Source organism: Anopheles moucheti, chromosome 3, assembly GCF_943734755.1.
Source record: "Anopheles moucheti chromosome 3, idAnoMoucSN_F20_07, whole genome shotgun sequence".
Lineage (NCBI taxonomy): Eukaryota > Metazoa > Arthropoda > Insecta > Diptera > Culicidae > Anopheles > Anopheles moucheti.
The window spans coordinates 64,393,870-64,413,109 of record NC_069141.1 but is presented as its reverse complement, the minus strand read 5'-3'; the positions used below and the strand labels follow the sequence as shown (position 1 = coordinate 64,413,109).

Below are 19,240 nucleotides of genomic sequence, written 5' to 3'. Positions count from 1 at the left end.
GGAGAGCATGTTCTTCAAGAGGTGACATCTGCAGCCTGGAATAAATTCGCTCTCACTCTCGGGTTTGATTCGCTCCCGGGTTTGATAGTGTGCAATGCAATAGCATTGAACCGTGTTCGGTGAGAAGAGCAAAACATTCACCTCATGAGCTAACGCTCACTCACTTTTGACGGCTTCATTTCACCGCCATCTTGTCACTTTCATAACGAACGCGGCGTCGTGCACATCAGTTGTGTTGTGAAACATCGTAATTACTTGGAAACATCGTAATAAGTACGCACAAAACGCGTTTTGTAAAAATACGTTGAAAGCAGTGAATATTCCGTGGTCAGACGCTAATATTTGATTAAAACTAAACGGTGGAAAACAGCTACAACAAATCAGTGCATCGTGCAACCATTTTACCATCTTGCTGAATAGTGAATAATTCGTTGACGGATAATTAAGGAATTTTCCACACTTTACGGGTTATTCTATCCGTTTTTCTCGAATTGGTGGCAACCTACCTGTGGCTATGTGCGGTTATTTCATCGTAAAGATCTTTTGAACAATTTCGCGCAGTGATGCAGAAATAGGTTTCATTTAAACGCAAGTGTTCGACATGTGCACACCGTACGCATGTTAGCTGCTTTAAAAACAATCAACGAAAAGGTGAAAAACCAAACCCGATCTCGAACCGCATACTAACGAACATCCCACTAAGCGGAACGATTGCGACGTCATAATTTTACTGAAAACGGACGCACGAGTTCTTCCTGTATTCTAAATTGTGAGTTTGGTTGGATGTCTCCTGCATTCCAGGTGAGCTGACACGTGCGAAAGTGTTCATTATCGGTTGTGAAATAAAAAGCAAAACTCACCGCTCACCAGCACATCTGTCAGTGCACGCTTTGTAAAACAAAAGCAGTTCATACAAAAATATACCGTACAATTCCTGTGAATTGATTGTGAATTTTGAACAAAGGAAAAGTTACGACCTGCAACTGTTTAGTATCCACGAACAACGAAACACACACATACACGCGCGTGTACGATCATTTCTTTTACCCTTGTTGCTCACCTTTGAAAATCTCATCGTCCTGCTGCCATTGGATGAGCTGCCTCATAAACGTCAAACACGGAGCTGCTTGCGCAGGGTAAAAACGCGCGTGAAGCGAGCCTACGGGAGGGCCGTACGTGTGTGTGCGTGTGGTGGCGCTGAATGCAAAAGAGACAGGGTGAGAGAGAAAACTTATACAACTAAGTACAGCAGGTAAAAACACAACCAGTACGGTGTATATCGCGCACAACACAGCGTTTCATTGCAGCGGTGCGATGTTAGCTATTTGAAAAAACGCATTTGCACTCCATTCGGCAGTTTTTTTTCGGGTTAAAAATTTCTGTAAATTCTTCACGTTTTAGAACACATTACGCTACAAATAATGGAGCAACCACCCGTACCGAATCCGGCAGCCGGTAAGATCACGTGCAAAGCCTCAAACCGTGGTACAAAATCGCAACGACCAAAAAAAGCTGCACAAACTTCACTGCTAATACCCACGGCGGATGGTTGGAAAAACGGTGCCGTTCCCAACTTTAAAGTAGGTGAACTGTTGCGAGGAAACCGATTATCACTCGATTGCCGTGAATTACTGTTCCGAGCAGTGCAGACTAATTCTGCGTCTGGTACCGACATTGTTGGTAACGCAACGATCCTGTCCGGTGATGGGACGATGATACCGTCTATTTTCCCCAAGCCTGTACTGTGCGAAAACGTGCAGCTTGTAATGCGGAATCAGCAACCGGTACCGAATCATCCGCATGCAACCAAGAGCAGTAAATCGAAACATAATCGAATCGAATCGAAGAAGCGTATCGATGTACGTCCGGACGTAAGCATCTTCAAGATTCCCATGGTAAGTAATAATAATCGTTTGTGAACTGATTCCACAATCGTGTTTTATTTTCATAATTTCTTGTTGTGTACTGGGTGCAAATTTTTAAAACGCGCCATTCTTTTCCGCGGAGCTGTACTGTGCATTTCACAGAGGCACGATGTGTTATCGAACGTGAAACTAACATTTGCGAGAGTGAATGCATGAGAGCGCGAAACAACGTGCTGCACGTTCGCACGGCCCGGTTTCGTTGGTGTGTGCGTGTGATGTTGTGTAGCGGAACACACTGACAGCAGCTGTCCGTGAGAGTATCGCGCTCTCTTTCTCTCGCCCGTGCTGCTTTATGCTAAGGATGGGAAATGCTGACTTAAAACACGCAACACACAAACACACCGACACACCCGCCGTCAGATACCATTTAACGAACGGCAGTCAGCAGCAATAATCAGTGGAAAAATAGACGGTCTGTGATCAACTCGATCGATTCGTTTGTGTGTGGCAGCTTGCAAAACAAAACCAAACCAAACAACAAACCGCCCACAACACACAACCCGGGAAGAAAAGGTAACGATCACAAATCCCGTGCTAAGGTTTCCACCACATCGCCACGCGTTATCACGCCTTTTTGGCGATTGTTTCAAACGTCGTAAGAGTTCTTGTGTATCGTTCTCCGCAACACATGGTTGCGTGATGCCGTCAGATAGTAGCGCGTGAGTGAAACACAGCTCCTCCGCTAAAGGTACGTCGAAATTGAGCCGAATTGTGTGTCCTTTCCAGTTGAAACAATTCGGTAGCGATCGTGCGTATTTGGTTTCAGCTTGCTTAACACACCCGGTTCTGTGTTCGTTGGTGCACGCTTTTTGCTATCGGTTGTGTTGTGTGGCAATTGTTTCTGTCCGCCCAGAGGGTACGTACTTTCATCCGATACACGGAGCACACAACTGTCAAACCGCACTCGGTTGTTCGAATTGTTCATTCGTTATCATCTTGCTAACTATATTTATCGTTTACTTTTTTTGTGAAGCAATAGGCATGAGAGAGCAGCTACAATAACATCTTGTGCGTACCCGTGCACACACACATACAACTATATCCGACCAAAACGCCCAATCGAGCGCAAGAATGTGTCGAAGAAAAATGACAAACAAACCCGAACAAATGTAGTGTTGTGTGCATCGTTTAGCAGCAACGGCAACAGCCAAGCACCAAAGGTTGCTAAGCTTATCTTGTATGAAAACGGCAAACTAAACGCAAAAAGCTTCTTGACCCAATACACAATGCTTTGCCGATGGGGTGGTCATCATCGTCGATGTCATCGTCGAGTCCGATGAAATGTGCGTCACGTTGCTACCTTTTTATTTCAACCATCGTTCCCAAAAATGCTGCTCCCAATTCGCGTACAAAACATCGCAAAACAAAGAACAAATCAAGCAAAGTTTGATTGAAACAACAGCAGCAGAAAAAAACGGTCGCGTGAGTTATTGATAAACGGCAAAATAATAGAACAACACACGAAGCGCACACATACACGTACCCCAGGATTTGTATCCCACAGCAGGTGTTGTGAGTCCAACAACTGTATGCAGTTCGCAATGCAGAAATAAGATCTATTTGTGCATTTAGAGATGCACTATGTGTGAAGGGAAGAGACAAAAACAAACACACCGAAACGCACACGCGGGGGTCGATCGAAGCTGCTAACTGTGTGAAGAAAGCTGCTGTACCATTTGCTATTAATTTCGTAATCACAGCAGAGTCGTGCGGCAGAGCCAACAACAAGTGGTGCGTTACATGCCACCATATACGGTGGACGGACTTTCTTATGTGTTACGCACCATTCATCATTTTCACGACAAAGAATTACCCTTTTTGTTACGCGGTTGTGCGTTGAAAATCGAATAATGCTGCGTGTACTGCGATCTTTTCTACGCACCTACACGCCAAAAGGATAACACTTTGCAGCCGCAACACGTTGATCAACCCTGGTGTGGTGTTGCCATTGGAAACGAAAGCGTTTCCACAGCCTGTCCTTCAAACGCGCCATTTGTTCCATTTTCTTCGGCTGGGTGTCTCTGTATGAATGACTCTGGTAGCTGATAAAATAGCATCACATACGTGTACTGCACATTATTCGCATGCAGCGGCTATATTTTAATAAGGTCAAAAATTCGTGCACGGCGGATCCCTTTTACCGGACGCGTTGGATGTGTAACGCTTCGCAATGCGCGTAACGCGTACCAATACCGAACCGAAAACCCTCGCGAAGGTCGCCAGAACGAGAAGCAGCACAACACATACACAGCGCAGTTGCTAGTTCGCGCTCGCTTGCTCGTCCGCATTTCAGCGGGGAGGGGGGCTTTACCTTCGACGACGGCACACAGTGTGGTGAGGTTCCGCGTGTGTGTACGGACGTGCAATGCGTACGTGTGTTTTCTGGTTTTCTGCTCTGGCAAGCAAGTACTACACCACGAGCCAGCACATACGCGTGGTCAAACGAAATCAGGTTCCCTTTCGCAAAGTTTCCTCCAACGGGTCAGAATCAACCTGGTGACGATGGCGTTGTGCGGTGTACCTTTCTGTGTGAAGCCGTAGTGCCTCGCAACGGGGTTCTTACCATCCGGCATCTGGCCGAAAAGAGTGAACTTAAAACCGCACACAACGTGCAAACCGTTCCCGGTTTGGAGAAGTGTACTGCAGCAGGGACAGAGTGAAGAAATCCGTTCGATCCGTTCACTAGTTGGTAGTGTGCTGTTCTTGCATGTTCGTGTTGCAACTAAAAACGCCAATTGAAACATGCTTTGTCCTTCGGGATAGTCTGTGAACGGTGTGAATTCTGCAACGTGAAACATCCAATGCTCTGGCCCCCCGTTTTCCTGGTGGGGATGTAAAACTACAGCGAAAAGGTGTCCGCAACTGGTTTCCTTTTCACACACCGAACGTGCACGTTTCCCCAATTGCACAACCTTGGTGTGTAGTATTGGCAATATTCAAGCATGGCCATCATCACAACGTCCAACTATCGCTGAATCCGGTAAGTGTGTGCAATCGGAATCCGTGGTGTGTATGGTTTTGTTTTTAATAATGTCCCCACATTTAATCACAAATTTCTTCTCTGTCACGGAACAACCCGTTCGGTTTGTGCCATTTTGCAGCTAGCAGACCCGCTGAAAAAGGGAAAACAACCGTCAGAAGGTGAAGCACACACGCATCGCGAAGCCACGTTTGACAAAGCTTACCTTTTGGCCAGCAAGTTACTACCAAACCACTGTTCGTCCGCACTACGACAGCAGACCGTTTTGTAGTGGAGAACGGGTAAAATAGTTTATGCGCCGCCTTTGTTTTATATATATTCCGGCTACGGAGAGCCTCCGCCCGTTATTTATATGCACACAAGGCAGTGCAAATGAATCCCAGATATAATCGCTTCGCATCATCTTATCGTTCCGCAAAAACCGTCATTCGGTGCTAGCCGCACCCTCTCACCCTCACGTCCCACGCGTGTTTGTGTAATTACGCGGAGTTTGGTTTGTGGCCGCTAGAAAAGTCATTCCACGGAATCGATGAATCCCCGTATCACTTTTTTATGAAAACACACGAAATACTTTTCTCCCCGGTGTGTGGTGGTGTGGTGTTGTTGGCCGCTATTCGCCACTGCTTGTTATCAGGTGTTTAGGTAGACAGTACGAGATCAATAAACTGAACTCTCGGTGTGTTGTGAATAAAAAGTGTGCTGGTCGACGACGGGTACGGGAGGGACAATATTCAACCGTGGTTAATCGTTAGTTAATCAAAGACGATGTGCCAAACAGTGTGATACGGTTCCTGATTATCATCAAAGTCAGTGTGCGTAGGCATGATGCAGGAAGTGTGGTGTTTTATTAGAAAGCTTCACATGGTGGTGTACCCTTTCCCTATCGCATCTGTCAACAACGTTGTGTTCCGTTACCCCGGTTTTTGGCAGTGTACGTAACGCATGTGATTCTCTATTTTAAAAGTTTCGTGAAGCACGCACCTTTTGGTGGTGCGTATGACGCATAATGTTTGATGGAATCGCAGTCTTAATTCCCAGCTCGGAAAGCACACTGCCCTAGTACCCGGGGCTCGTATGCCGTATTTTGACAGAACGCGGCATGTGATGCAATGGAGAATTGAAAGGGCGGGAGGATGCTGTGGCTACGGGAGGGATTAAACTTCAACCAATTGGTGTTGATCGATCACGTTCTATGGAAAACGGTTTGAAGATCAGCTTTGCTTTTCGCATGGGTTGCTGAGATAACACGTGAAAGCATTGTTTCAGTAAAACAAATGTCACAAATCCTCTGTGTGCTGCTGTTGACTTGAACATCGAACATGTCGAGCATATAGTGACAGTGTGTCAATATGGTTGTGGATTGTTAGTTAAAATTATAGCTTCTTCAAAAATGTTGTGTGCTTCTGGTTGCTTCTTTAAACCAAAAAAATGGAACGTGTTGTGGAACGGTGCGGTGTAGAATCGGATACGGAATCCCATAGTGAATTTTGATCCCATTGTTTCCCGGTGTGCATTTCGAAGCAGCGCACATGCATGCTCCACAGCCCACGGCGTTTAGTGACAAATTCATTGTGCCCCCGATTACAACAATAACAGCTGAAACCGTTTTGGGAATGCAAATACATTCCGATGTGAAGTATATGTCACATGGCACATATGCGTACGCGGGCTCTCTCGTTCTAGCAGCATTGCATATAAATGTGTTTGTGTGATGGTACGTTGCACCGATAGTGCATCCAACCACCAACACTGCCTGATAAGGTTGTGTTCGAATGCATATATACAACAACGAGTAAGGGAGGGTAAACAGGTGAAATATCCTACAGTATCGCCAAATAAGGTGTAGTTGTTTTAGCGGCCGTCTTAATACGGGTGGCGATACTGTGATATTGTTAGTGACACGTGGTTTCTGCAGGATACGGATTACACGATACCGATATGCATTGGAAATTTTGAGCAAATAAATGAGGAAGAAGATCTTGATGTGAAGATCGGCAAAATTTAAAACAGAATTATATGAGTAGACAGTCGAAAAGAAAATTATATTATATTCATTTTATTTCAAATATTCAATAGTTTATTAACGATGTATTATGCTTTTTTCATTTGCAGCCTCATCCTTCCAGTGTTCTGGCTGGCAAAACTAAAGCTATGTCGAACCAGCAACAAAACGGTCCATCATCAATCATAGCACCAAACCCCGCACAGGCTTTACCGATCGCCAGCCCAACCGTGATATTGCCGACCAATTCGTCCGGTACGATCAACGAACTGCAGTTTATTCCTGGGCCGACGACAACACCGACCACCACCGGGTTGCGATTGTATCGTCCAATTGCCCCGATGCCCACGGTGCAAAGTTTGATAACCACTGCTTCTTCGCCTGTATCAACTGTGCCTCCGATACTGTTACCGTCTGCGGTCACAATTAATCAATCGGTACCAACGGCCTCCGTCGTAATGAACTCTACCAGCACAGGAAACCTTCCGAACGGCGGTGGTGTATCGAGTGTGGTGATGCAGTCGGTTGTACCAGCGCATATACAAGCCAACCCACTTCAGGATCAGTCCGCACTTTACGCTGGTGGGTCGAAACTCGTGCTTCCGTTCGGTACCACCATCAAGGTAACGCAGCAGGGTGCCGTTTATCAGCCACAGCCTCAAATGCAGCCCACTGCCGTGCTGCCGATAGCTACGGTCAATGCACAGCTACAACCGGCACTCGTACATGCACCATCCCCACCGGTACTACAGTCGCTTGGTACCATTTCGATCTCAAAGCCGCACCAACAACCGCAGAAGATAGTGTTAAATACTAGGCTTCCGATCGCTTCATCTTCAGCAGGTCCAATTAATCCGGCAAATATGCCACCGCTGTACGTGCCTCCAAATAAGGCAACGATTGTTACAAGCGTGCCAAAAGCCGGTGTTCCGATACCAACGGTAGCTGTCACCGGCAAGATTCATGGCGAGGCTCGCCAGATAGTGGTCACGGGTCCTGTCAACAATGACGTAGTCAAGCGCCGTATGTCCATGGGTATAGTAAAGGTACCGGCAGCCACAGTTGAGCAGCAAGAGCTAAGGAAACCTATCAAAGCATTTCCTATTCCTTTACTGACTCCGTTCACGCCTCAACAGACCGTACAGCAGCAGCAGCAGCAGCAGCAGCAGCAGCAACAGCAACAGCAACAGCAGCAGCAGCAACAGCAGCAACAGCAGCAGCAGCAGCTACAACCGATATATTCGGATCAGAAACTCATTGCCGAACCTAACAGAGATCAAACCATGCCACTTCCTTCGAGTGCCCGACATTTTGCGGAACAGTGTGGCCAAACAGCAAACGTAAATTTGTCGCTACAGTTGGAAAATGAACCAGCTGCTCCCATCACCGAGGACGAGTTGTCGAACGATGGTTCCATGCTGGTGATGGACCTTGGCGAAACCAACACGCCGGAGATGAAACAGGGCGATAAAGGTATGATTTTCGGCAAAGGCATGGAACGTGCTGCCATTATTGCACAGGCAAACGGGGAAAACTTGGTAGAGGTTGATAACGATCCAGAGACAAATGTTGGCGAACAGTCTCATGATGGATCCAATTTTTCCAACCTGGTAGGTCTGTTAGCTGAAAAGAATGTTTCTTATCCACGGGAGGTACCCAAAACTCCGGAAAAAAAGGAATCATCATCGCTGGAAGTCGGAGCGACCGGTACCGGTACAAACGTAAGTCCCCGATTGCAGAAGCGTTCATCTTCCGAGCATCAACAGTCAAAGGTAAAAATGAGCTTATCATTTGCGGATGCTGCTGTTCCGCAGATAAATCCGAACCGCCGACGGTTTTCGGAGTTTGCTCTGGTTCGGGCACCACCGGTCGGTGTTACTATTCCGTTTACGGACGAAAATTACTATATACCGCTCGGTTCCAATAATGCACGTAAGGCCACGATCTGTCTTGAGCGGAAACCCGGTCCCATGCAGGAACCGCAACCCATTTCTGCTGGTAATCAAAAGCATAAAGAACCATTGGTACACCCGCAACCATCATCATCATCGTCACCATTATCACCATCAGCGCAAAACGTTTCGTTATTGTGTAATGAAACGATTGATGTACCGAAACAGATCGAAGATATGCTGAAGAAACGACGTGTTGTCCAGAAGCAAGCTAGACCGGCGACCGATCCAGTTAACGAGATGGATCAGGAATCGGTCACATCGGAGGAGTTTATTCGCAAAAAGCAACACTTGGCAAAGGAAAACAGTATTGAGCGTAGTATTAACAGTCGGTCTACATCCATGTCCTCCGATAGTAACGTACCCCCTGGGAAGCTGGCACGCGGCAACCAACCATCATCGGAATCGATCAAAAAGAGCGCATCGGGAACGCGACCCGGTGGCAAAAAGTCGCGAGCAGCTGCTGGCGAAGCTTCGAATCAAATCACGCCATCCGAATCGTCCGCAAGTCTGCAGGACGATGGTGGACCGGTGTACGATACTTCGACCGTTGCGGATCATCTGCGCTGGTATGATGGCGTGGGGTACCTTAGCGAAAGCTCGATGCACTTCGAGTTCAACAAGTTTGGCATTGTGCAACCGCTCTCGGACGAAGCGTACGATCTGCATTGCCAGACGGACATTTATCGTGATATGAAGCTGCGGATTAGCGACCGGCCGCTACTGTCGACGACTGCAAACCGGAATCCTTACAAGGAGCATGATTTCTACAAGTGCGAGGTATGCTCGAACCGTGGCCGAGCGGCTGATTTTGTTACACCGGACTTTTGCAGCATCAGCTGCGTGCAGGCAAGCAAAAAAACCGTTCTGCGAGATTACATCATGCATTCAACGCACGCTCTGCAGCAAACCTACGGGTTGTCGAAGGAAAACAAGGTTGGTGTGGGTAAGCTTCCATCCGCAGCAGGAAAGAAGCAGAAGATGCAGCGGTCCAAGAAGAAGCAGCCACCGGTGAAGCAAAATGTGAAGAAAGCTTCACCGATCTCTATTACGACGGCCTCATCCACTAGCGACGATGATTCCGTGAGCTCGCTGAGCCTTAACTCTAGCGCCTTCCTTAAACGGCAGACACTGCGGGAATTAATACCGGCCTCGCTCGACATCAGTCCACCTCCGGCGTCGGCGGTACGATCTACCGCAGACACCGCCGTGGATGGTGGTGAGGACACCGAGTTTAACTGGAACCATTATCTCAAAAAGAACAAGCTCGAATCGGCTCCGATCCATCTGTTTGGTCCTAACGCATTCCCATCGTCTGATCAGGGTTCGATGGAGAACAATTTCCGCATAGGCATGAAGCTGGAAGCGATCGATCCGGAGAACAACTCCCTGTTCTGCGTCTGTACGGTGACTGAGGTGCGTGGTTATCGTCTGAAGCTACATTTTGACGGCTACCCGACCGAATACGACTTCTGGGTGAATGCAGACTCCATCGACATCTTTCCACCCGGCTGGTGTCAGAAGACAAACCGTGTGTTGCAACCACCGGCCAGGTACATAGGACAGCCATTCCACTGGCCAACCTACCTGCAGGAATCGAACGGTATCATGCCTAAGAGTGATATGTTTCTGCATCTAAATCATACGGTAAGGTGTCCTATCTACCATGCTTTGATTGCCATTGCTTTTAATCGATTCAAACGTTTGCATCATTACAGAGCGATAGAAACAAGTTCGAAATCGGCATGGCCATAGAGGCGGATGATTTGAAAAAGTCCGGCAAAGTGTGTGTCGCTACGGTGGCGGACAAAATGGGCGACCGGATACTGATACACTTTGACGGATGGGATAACCGATACGATTACTGGGTGAGCATTCACTCCAACTACATTCATCCAATTAACTGGCACAAGGAAAACAATGATAAAATCACCGCACCACCAGGTAAGTTCGGTGTTAATATTGGATACTGTTCACTTCAGCCAAGTCCAGCTTATCTTGGCTGGACTCTCAAACTACAGTATGTGGGCTATCTGCATATGGACTCAAGGAAACAATAACTCTGACTTGCGTAGTGTAAAATATCTTCTAGATGAAAAGATCCCGGAATGACCGTGAAACGCAAAATTAGATCATACTTCTTTGTTGGAATCGAAGGAATAGAATTAAAACAGATTATTTGATGTTAATTGTGAGTACAATGTAAATATGCAGCCAATTGGTTCGAACGTAACTAAGTTGAAGTTAATAATCGAAGAAGGCTGACGAAAGAAATCATTCGATTCAAATTAATCCATGGTCTTGACAGAAAATGAAGTCAATATTATTGCTTAAGTAAAAGTCGTTAAAGAATCAGTTGAGTTCCATGTAGCTGACCCACTCTGCTGCGTCCCACTCGACGTGTCCCTTTGCCTACTGTTTAATATGCATCTATTTTTGCAGATTGGAACAAACCATTCGACTGGGATAAGTACCTGCGGGTCAAGTCACGCAACAACCTGGGCGTGATCAAGAAGGCGGAAAAGCCACTGTTTAAAACACGCCCTCCGGTTAACTTCAAAGTTGGCCAACTGCTCGAGGTGGTGGACAGGAAGCAGAAAAAGTTGATTCGCCCTGCAAAAATCATTTCCACCGACAGTTACGAATTGAGCATATGCTTTGAGGGTTGGCCACTGGAGTATGAGTTCTGGATTGAGGATGACAGCACGGATCTGCATCCCATCAACTGGTGTGCGCGCACGAATCATCCATTGGAACCACCGCCCAGTACGTGTACAACAAGCACTGCTTGAGCAACAGGGAATTGAGATACAGTTTGTTTGTTTTTACACTCTCTTCACTTTTTTTTTTCATATTTGTAGATTTTCTGTTGTTCAGCGACACATTTGACGGCACGTGCGAGCTAAAGTTCTGCCTAAGCCGAGGCAATAGCAGATATTCGCAGAAAAAGTTCCACGACCGATCGTCTGAATGTCCGTACAAACGTATCAACTGGATGAGCGAAGACCGCAAACCGCTCCGTCTTAGTCATGAGTATGTGGATTTTTTCGTGTTACACATTTACACTCGAGCATGTTAAATACAATCGTTCTTTACACGCTTACAGCCAAGTACAAACTCATAACATCGTGAAGATGCAGCCTGCCGAAGAGACGCAAACTGTCAAACAACTCAACTCCAACAGTATGGCGGAAGTAAAGGCAGCTGCGCGGAAGAGTGTGGCTACCTCGGTGCTGAACGCCAGCAAGGTTATGGCAGCAAGGAGACGTGCCAGCGTCGCCTGCATTACGCCTACACCCGTACCGGCGAAGCGCATTAAGCAAGAAGCGGAAGAACCGCTTAGTACTGCTACCTCGACTTCAACACCAACACCACCACCGTCCCGTGATCCTTCCAAGGAGCGTATTATAGCGAAGATCAAGGAAACTGAAGATACTGCCGGCAGTAATCATTCGGCGGTCCGCGCTACAAACGCGAACGAATTCATCCGTTTGGCACGTCCCGTAATTGAGGAGTACGGTCCACGGTTGTTGCATTCGTACGAAGTTTGGCAACGGCACTCCCGTTACCTGGACGAATGTACCGAACAGACCGGTGCAATGCGCAAAAATCCACTACACTGGACGACGGATGAGATGGCACGCTACATAGAGCAACTGCCCGGCTGCGCGGAGTACGCGAGTAAGATCCGGAACGAGGAAATCACTGGCCGATCGTTTCTGAGCTTTACACAATCCGATCTAATCGATTATCTCGGCGTGAAGATAGGACCGGCCATTAAAATCTACAACCGCATCATTCGATTGCGCCAACTCGTAACTACTAAGTTCATACAGTTGTAGACCGAATGACCCTACTCCAGTCTCCCATCGTTCTCGCTCTTTGTGGACCGGGACGTTATGCTTTACTCATAAGTAAGCTTGTGTGATATAGCTTTTTGGTTAATTACATTTTTTGTTTCTATATTTAGTGGATGCGCTCAAACGAAAAGCCGTCTTACTTACATACAAGCCGGTTTCATTTTCCCACACAAAGCTTAATACGCATATTTGCAATAACGATTTATTTTTAATCAATAGTGTTTTTCATCAACTTTTCGTTCAATCTTCATACTGTTATGCGTATAAGAATAGTTTTATAATAATCCCATAGTTCATTCGTCTGCTAATATAATTGCGAGAAGCAAACCCACAAAGAAGCAAGGATTTATCATGCTCTTATCCCGTTGGAAGATGCTGTAAATATTTATTATCAGTCTGGCCAACTGTTTACCATTACTGTGGCTAGTGACGTTACAGATATATATTGATAAATCCCACTGATCGTGATCCCTGTGGCACATATCGTGACGGCGGACAACGCTTAGCAATCTTGTTTCTCACAACACTCACGCAGGTTTATACTAGAATGTATAAAAGCTGCTGCTGGACTACAGTGAAAGAATGCAGGATCGATTTTAGTTTAACCATAAAGTAAAACCATTTACACGCTATTCTGTACGCATTGCATTATGTACAACTAGGGTTAAGTGTCGAAAGTTGTGTACAGAGCAGATTATAAAAATAGTCGACACTATATGCGGCAGATTAAAGGTTTTGTTCTCTTCTACATTTATTCTACTAGGAATATCAAAATAAAATAACTCATTGCATGCAAAAGTTAGGTCTGGCAATGGAATAAAAATATTTCAAAGTAAATCATTGTGGATCGTGAAGATATCGATACGAACTCCTTTGTTGGTCGAGAGGGATCTGTAATGCGCAAATCGAACTGGAGTTTGATTTCAAAACTCATGAAACAAAAACACCACAGGGGAAGAACCCCTTGATTTTGTGGCTCAACGTTCAGAGTTCAATACACTTGAAAACTTGGAATATCCAATGTTGCGTGAAAAAGACTTATTTTAAGCAGGTCAATTTGGCAGGTGAGTACACCGTGATAGAGAGATGCGGTCGTAATTTCGATGACGCATGGTGCATGATGTGCTATAAATAATGCCAATATATTACAAAAATTGTTGTCATGCGATCACAGAATATTCAAGACCAGTGGAGGATTAATCCCCTTGGTGGCCCAGGGCGGAATTATAGTTGGGGCCTCTAATTTTAAAAAACGATGAAGGAGGGGGGAGGGGGCATTGAGGCCCTTGAAATGATCTGCAACCACATTTGTCCAATTTTCCTATGATAGTCCCGGTGCAAGAGTCGGTTCCTGTCGCGCGTCGATCGATCGATCCACAATACATCTTTCGTACGGATTGTCCTTGGACCATCATTGCGGGCGGATCCTTCATATCGCTCGAACTTTCCGCCGGCTGATACGAAATTCCATACAAACCATACATACTTTGTTGTAAAGGCAAGAGTGTAATAAAAAAACGAACAAACAAATAAATGAAACAAAACTGAAAATACTAACAGCAATGCAAACTAATTATTGTCTTTCGACTTTTAAATTCGCGATTTTCGTTTCGCAACAAGCACCATCCGAAAGTATTTTTATTGATAAAATAATACCTAAATATAATGGGGGTGTATTATTTGATAAACGTGGTTATTTGTGAACATTCTGTTTTAAAAACTCTATCCGCACCATGTCGATCGTTCCACGCACATTATTTTCGTGTCTAGCGCATGCGTTTAAATCTCCACCAGTCAATGAAAAAATGCGTAAAAACTTGCCGTCGGCCGGTACGAAATTCCATACAAAACCAGCCGTTTTCAGATTTTCGACACCAAGAGAGCATCCAAAACAGGAGGTAACATGTATGTCCCTGCAGCGTGCATATAGCTGAACCGCTCACGCGTGGTAACATTGCGCGTGAGAGAGGAGTTTCCCCTACGTTGGATATTTTTGCAGGGTTCTTGGGGACTTTTTTGACATGTTCCGCGTGATGTTGTTTGGCTCGTTTTGATATCTCATATAATTGACACGTTCAGCAAGTTATCTTTGGCAGCAACAACATTTGACGGTCACTCGATAGTTCTACCGAATTTGTCAACGCATATTATAGCTTAGCTTAGCTTTTCCCGAACAAAGCAACACAGAGTACGATTTGTCAGTACAGACGACGCCAACCCTGCATCGCTTCAAGGGGAAAAATCCCCTCTCTCATTTGCGCGGTAGTGAGCACGGATTTAGAATCGGCAGCTGATCTCGCTCACACCATTCGAGCGATCCGATCGCCATGTTTGGCTTTGGGTAGCGTGTATGAGATCTGTATCCACATTTTACTCAGGCGAGTGAAACTGTGTGGTCTTCGGTGCGATCGTCTTGTGTGGTTTTGTGTTGCGTGTGTGTGGGCAACACCCACGTTTTGCTCACACGAGTAGTGCTGTTTGCTGTACGGTACTTTCCCCCTGTGTGTGTATGGACAACTGAGATAATCAACAGCGGGTTTGTTTTGGTTCTGGTTTGAGCAAGATTTGTGGCGATATAATTATTATAAAGTTTGTGAAAAATAACATTGTTTTTATATAACATAAGATAAAAAGAAGCGCTGACATAAGAAGAAACAAAAAACAATTCTTGAACAAATAAATCGCCTGCGTTAGTAAAAGTTTTCCTGCACGGTCATGCAAATATTTAAAAGCAAGTTGAATAAATGAAGTACATTTTGTCGAACCGGAAGCATAAATGCCGAAACACATCCTGACCACTACAACACAAATGGGAAGGAATGCGAAAAACTACCACATTCATCAAACATACGAACGAAACACAAAACAAAATTACTTTGTTGGAAAGGCAAGAGTGTAATAAAAAAACGAACAAACAAATAAATGAAACATAACTGCATTGCTGTAAGTATTTTCAAACTAATTATTGTCTTTCGACTCTTAAATTCGCGATTTTAGTTTCGCAACAAGCAGCATCCGAAAGTATTTTTAATGATAAAACAATATGTAAGTATCATTATTTGGGTGTATTATTTAATTAACGTGGTTAATTTTGAGTGAAAGCATGTTTTTCAAGCGGTGACACCTTCAGCGTGGAATAAATTTGCCTATCCCTATTGCATCGCATACTATCAAACCCGTGAAGCGATCGCTAGTGTAAACCAGGCGTGGCATAAATTTGCCCATCCGTATTGCATTGCATACCATCAAACCCGCGAGAGCGATCGCAGGGTAAGGAAGGTGGATGAAACGGCATCCTCGCCCAAACTTTCCATCGGCTGCTACGAAATTCCATACAAAACCAACCGTTTTCAGATTTGCGACACCAAGAGAGCATCCAAAACAGGAGGTAACATGTATGTCCCTGCAGCGTGCATATAGCTGAGCCGCTCTCGCGTGTTCTCATTGCGCGTGAGAGAAGAGTTTCCCATACGTTGGATATTTTTGCAGGGTTTTTGGGGACTTTTTTTACATGTTCCGCGTGATGTTGTTTGGCTCGTTTTGATATCTCATATAATTGTCTCATACATCTCATATAATATAATATAATATAATCATTGGCAAGTTATCATTGCCAGCAACAACATTTGACGGTCATTCGATAGCTCTACCGAATTTGTCAGCGCATATAGCCTTTCCCGAACAAAGCAACTCCGAGCTGGACTCGTCAATACATACGACGTGAACCCTGCATCGCACACCATCGCTCTCTTCAAGGTAAAGAATCCCCTCTCTCATTCGCATACCTGTCTTATCACGCTCGTCTTATCACACGGTGCTCGTATTTAGCATCGGCAGCCGATCTCGCTCTCACCATTCGAGCGATACGATCACCGTGTGTGGCTATGTGTAGCGTGTGTGATCTGTATCCACATTTTACTCAGGCGAGGGGAACTGTTTGCTATTCGGTATGATCGCCTTGTGTGGTTTTGTATTGCGTGTGTATTCACGACTGAGATAATCAGCTGCGTACCGTCGGCTGGTACGAGATTCCATACAAACGAGCTGTTTTCAGATTTCCGATACCAGGAGAGCATGATTTTCAAGAGATGACATCTGCATTTTCACATTGCATACATGCAGGCGCACATTTTTTTCGTCGAAACAGTGTGATTTCCACATGACTGTATTGGTCAAATTATTTTTGTTTCACATTGCATACATGCAGGCGCAAATTTTTTTTCGTCGGAACAGTGTGACTTCCCCATGACTGTATTGGTCAAATTATTTTTGTTTAAATTGTGAATAAAGTTGAGTTCTAAATTTTATTAGGCACATTTTCTTTTCGCTTTCCTGTAATGTTCGGCAATGTAATGCAGCTTAATATGCACAATGAAGAATGTGTACGCGATCATGTTTCCTAAGTCGTGTAAATTTTTCAACGGATTGTCCATCAGGACTGTTAAACAGTGGGAGAACCTTCGAGACATTGAAGTTATAGCTCCGAATAGTTATTGAAGGGTCAAATCATCGAAATAACGTCTTGCCTCCGTTAACGCTCGGTCACAATATGCAACAGAATGCATGGATGAAAGGAAAACAGCACTAACAAGTTCTGAAAACGAAATTTACTTCTGACAAGATTTGTAAAGTTTTGGAGAAAGGCTCTACACGTTCCTACTCTACATCGGTTATGTACATATCTAAGTGACAAAATCAGCTCGTCAACTGCGAAAACCCACTATACGTTGCAGCTCACACAATTGTACTCTTTGACAAAGTAAATTGCTCATCAACTGATCAACGACTATCCTTTTTGCCTTCAGGACTTTGGAATAGAAACATTCCGCACAATCCTTATAATGATTAAGTAGAAGAATGTTTCCAAAGCGTAAGAAACTAACATTTAAGTACAGAAGGTTTGCGACTCGTGACGATAGCACAATGCACCACCTCGTCCACTAAGCGTTAAACGGTATTATTTATTATCTAATACGAATACATTCAAGTGTACATGTACATTGTTAAGATCTAGGTTTGCCGAAGCACCGACTTCTTGCTGAACCGCTAGACTCTTCGGTGTTGAGATTCGCGCTAGCGATGGCGTACCTTTTTATTGGAACTTCCCTTCTTCATCGAACCGATATTGCTGGCTTTATGTTTGGCCGTGCTGCTGGGCGTTGAGCTGCTACTGTTCGTTGTCGGTTCTTTCGCTAGGCCGGAGCTATTATTCGACTCCTTGGTGGTGGGAGAAGTAGCACGATTCAGCACCCCGGTAGTGACACCGGATGACGATTTGTCGGCGGAGTTTGCCTTGGACTGGCTGGACAGTGTTTTGTTAACGGAGTTTTTCAGCGGTCCATCTGTGACTGCTGCACCCGAGCCTGATACTACGACCGGTGTGGTTGGATCACGATTTCCGGTCGCGGAGGAATGATTCACGGTCGAGTGGGAACCACCGACCTGGTTGTCGCTAGAGTCGTCGTTCGTCATCGAATCGGATTCGGAGTTACGCTCATGCTTTGTGTCGCTCGTATCTACCAGTCCACTGACAGCCTGAAACGGTACGAAATTGAAATTGAATTACAAAATTGTACTTGTCTGGCACAGCAAGATATCCTCTTACCGCCATCGAGGTGATGGATGATTTGGAAAAGAGCCGTTCCGCCTCCTTAAACTTCCTATTTCGTTTGTCCGCTTTGGAATTGGTGGTTTTGTTCGTGGTTAAGTAGCGATCCCAGCCGCGAATGATGTTTCCGTACAGTTGTGTATCTTCCAGATAAGAACCCTCAAAGGCATAAATTTGTCGTTCCAAATTGGCAAGTGTATCCTGCAAGAGTGCATTGAGAAGAATTAGGTGAGTTTCTGTTCTTAAAAACCTAGCTCATACGCGTGCCTAGCAGTGGTTGTAAACAATAACAAATAAGCCCGCCCAACGCTCACCGAAATTTCTGCTTTCCGCTTCACAAGTTCTACCAACTCCGTGCGACTGTCGACGCTGTTGGTGGATTTCGTCGACATCTTGGGCGTTCGGGTTATTCTGTGCGGCTGTTGGTGAATGAATAGATTGCAGATTTATTCCGGAAACTGTAGCAAATTGCAAGCACTATTCCCGCGATTGATTCCGCACTCCACCTTCGGTACTCGGAACTAGCAACAAAACGATTTGGCGCTTGACAGCAGCGTGACACTTAACCCTCATGTGTAGAATAGCATCTGTGCAATCATCGATTTTGGTTCAGGGACGTTCCTTCTTGCAATCTTACGTACTATAATTATTAGAAAACCAATACAGAAAACGTTGGTTTTTAGCAGTTACATTATTCTATATACTGAATGAGTTTTTGGGAGAGCATCTTTCTCACAATTGATCATTTTCATCGTTCGTCGATTCGAACAAACGCTGATTTTGACGTTTCATGTCCAATTTGATAAGGTTTATATAGCGGCTGATGTACAGCTGAAATTGTTTCTTGAATCTCAATTAGGGAGCTGTGTAATTTTAAATTTAACATCGGAAATTCGTAAAAAATAAAGATTTT

General features: G+C 45.1%; 2 protein-coding genes across 2 annotated transcripts; one reads left to right on the top strand and one right to left on the bottom strand.

Moving 5' to 3' along the window:
* Positions 1-1,421: 1,421 nt before the first annotated feature.
* LOC128302918 (uncharacterized) lies at positions 1,422-13,324 on the top strand. The gene is made up of 7 exons (XM_053039768.1): positions 1,422-1,895; positions 7,018-8,111; positions 8,181-10,506; positions 10,578-10,803; positions 11,302-11,625; positions 11,721-11,892; positions 11,966-13,324. Exons 1-7 carry the CDS (start codon positions 1,422-1,424, stop codon positions 12,699-12,701), a joined length of 5,352 nt encoding a protein of 1,783 aa, XP_052895728.1. The 3' UTR covers positions 12,702-13,324.
* A 4,312-nt stretch (positions 13,325-17,636) lies between these two features.
* On the bottom strand, positions 17,637-18,838 carry LOC128304111 (chromatin modification-related protein MEAF6). Its single transcript, XM_053041246.1, has 3 exons — positions 18,642-18,838; positions 18,325-18,528; positions 17,637-18,254 (listed from the first exon to the last, which is right to left on the bottom strand). The coding sequence occupies exons 1-3, from the start codon at positions 18,717-18,719 to the stop codon at positions 17,793-17,795; spliced, it is 744 nt and encodes a 247-aa protein (XP_052897206.1). The 5' UTR covers positions 18,720-18,838; the 3' UTR covers positions 17,637-17,792.
* Between the last annotated feature and the right edge of the window lie 402 nt (positions 18,839-19,240).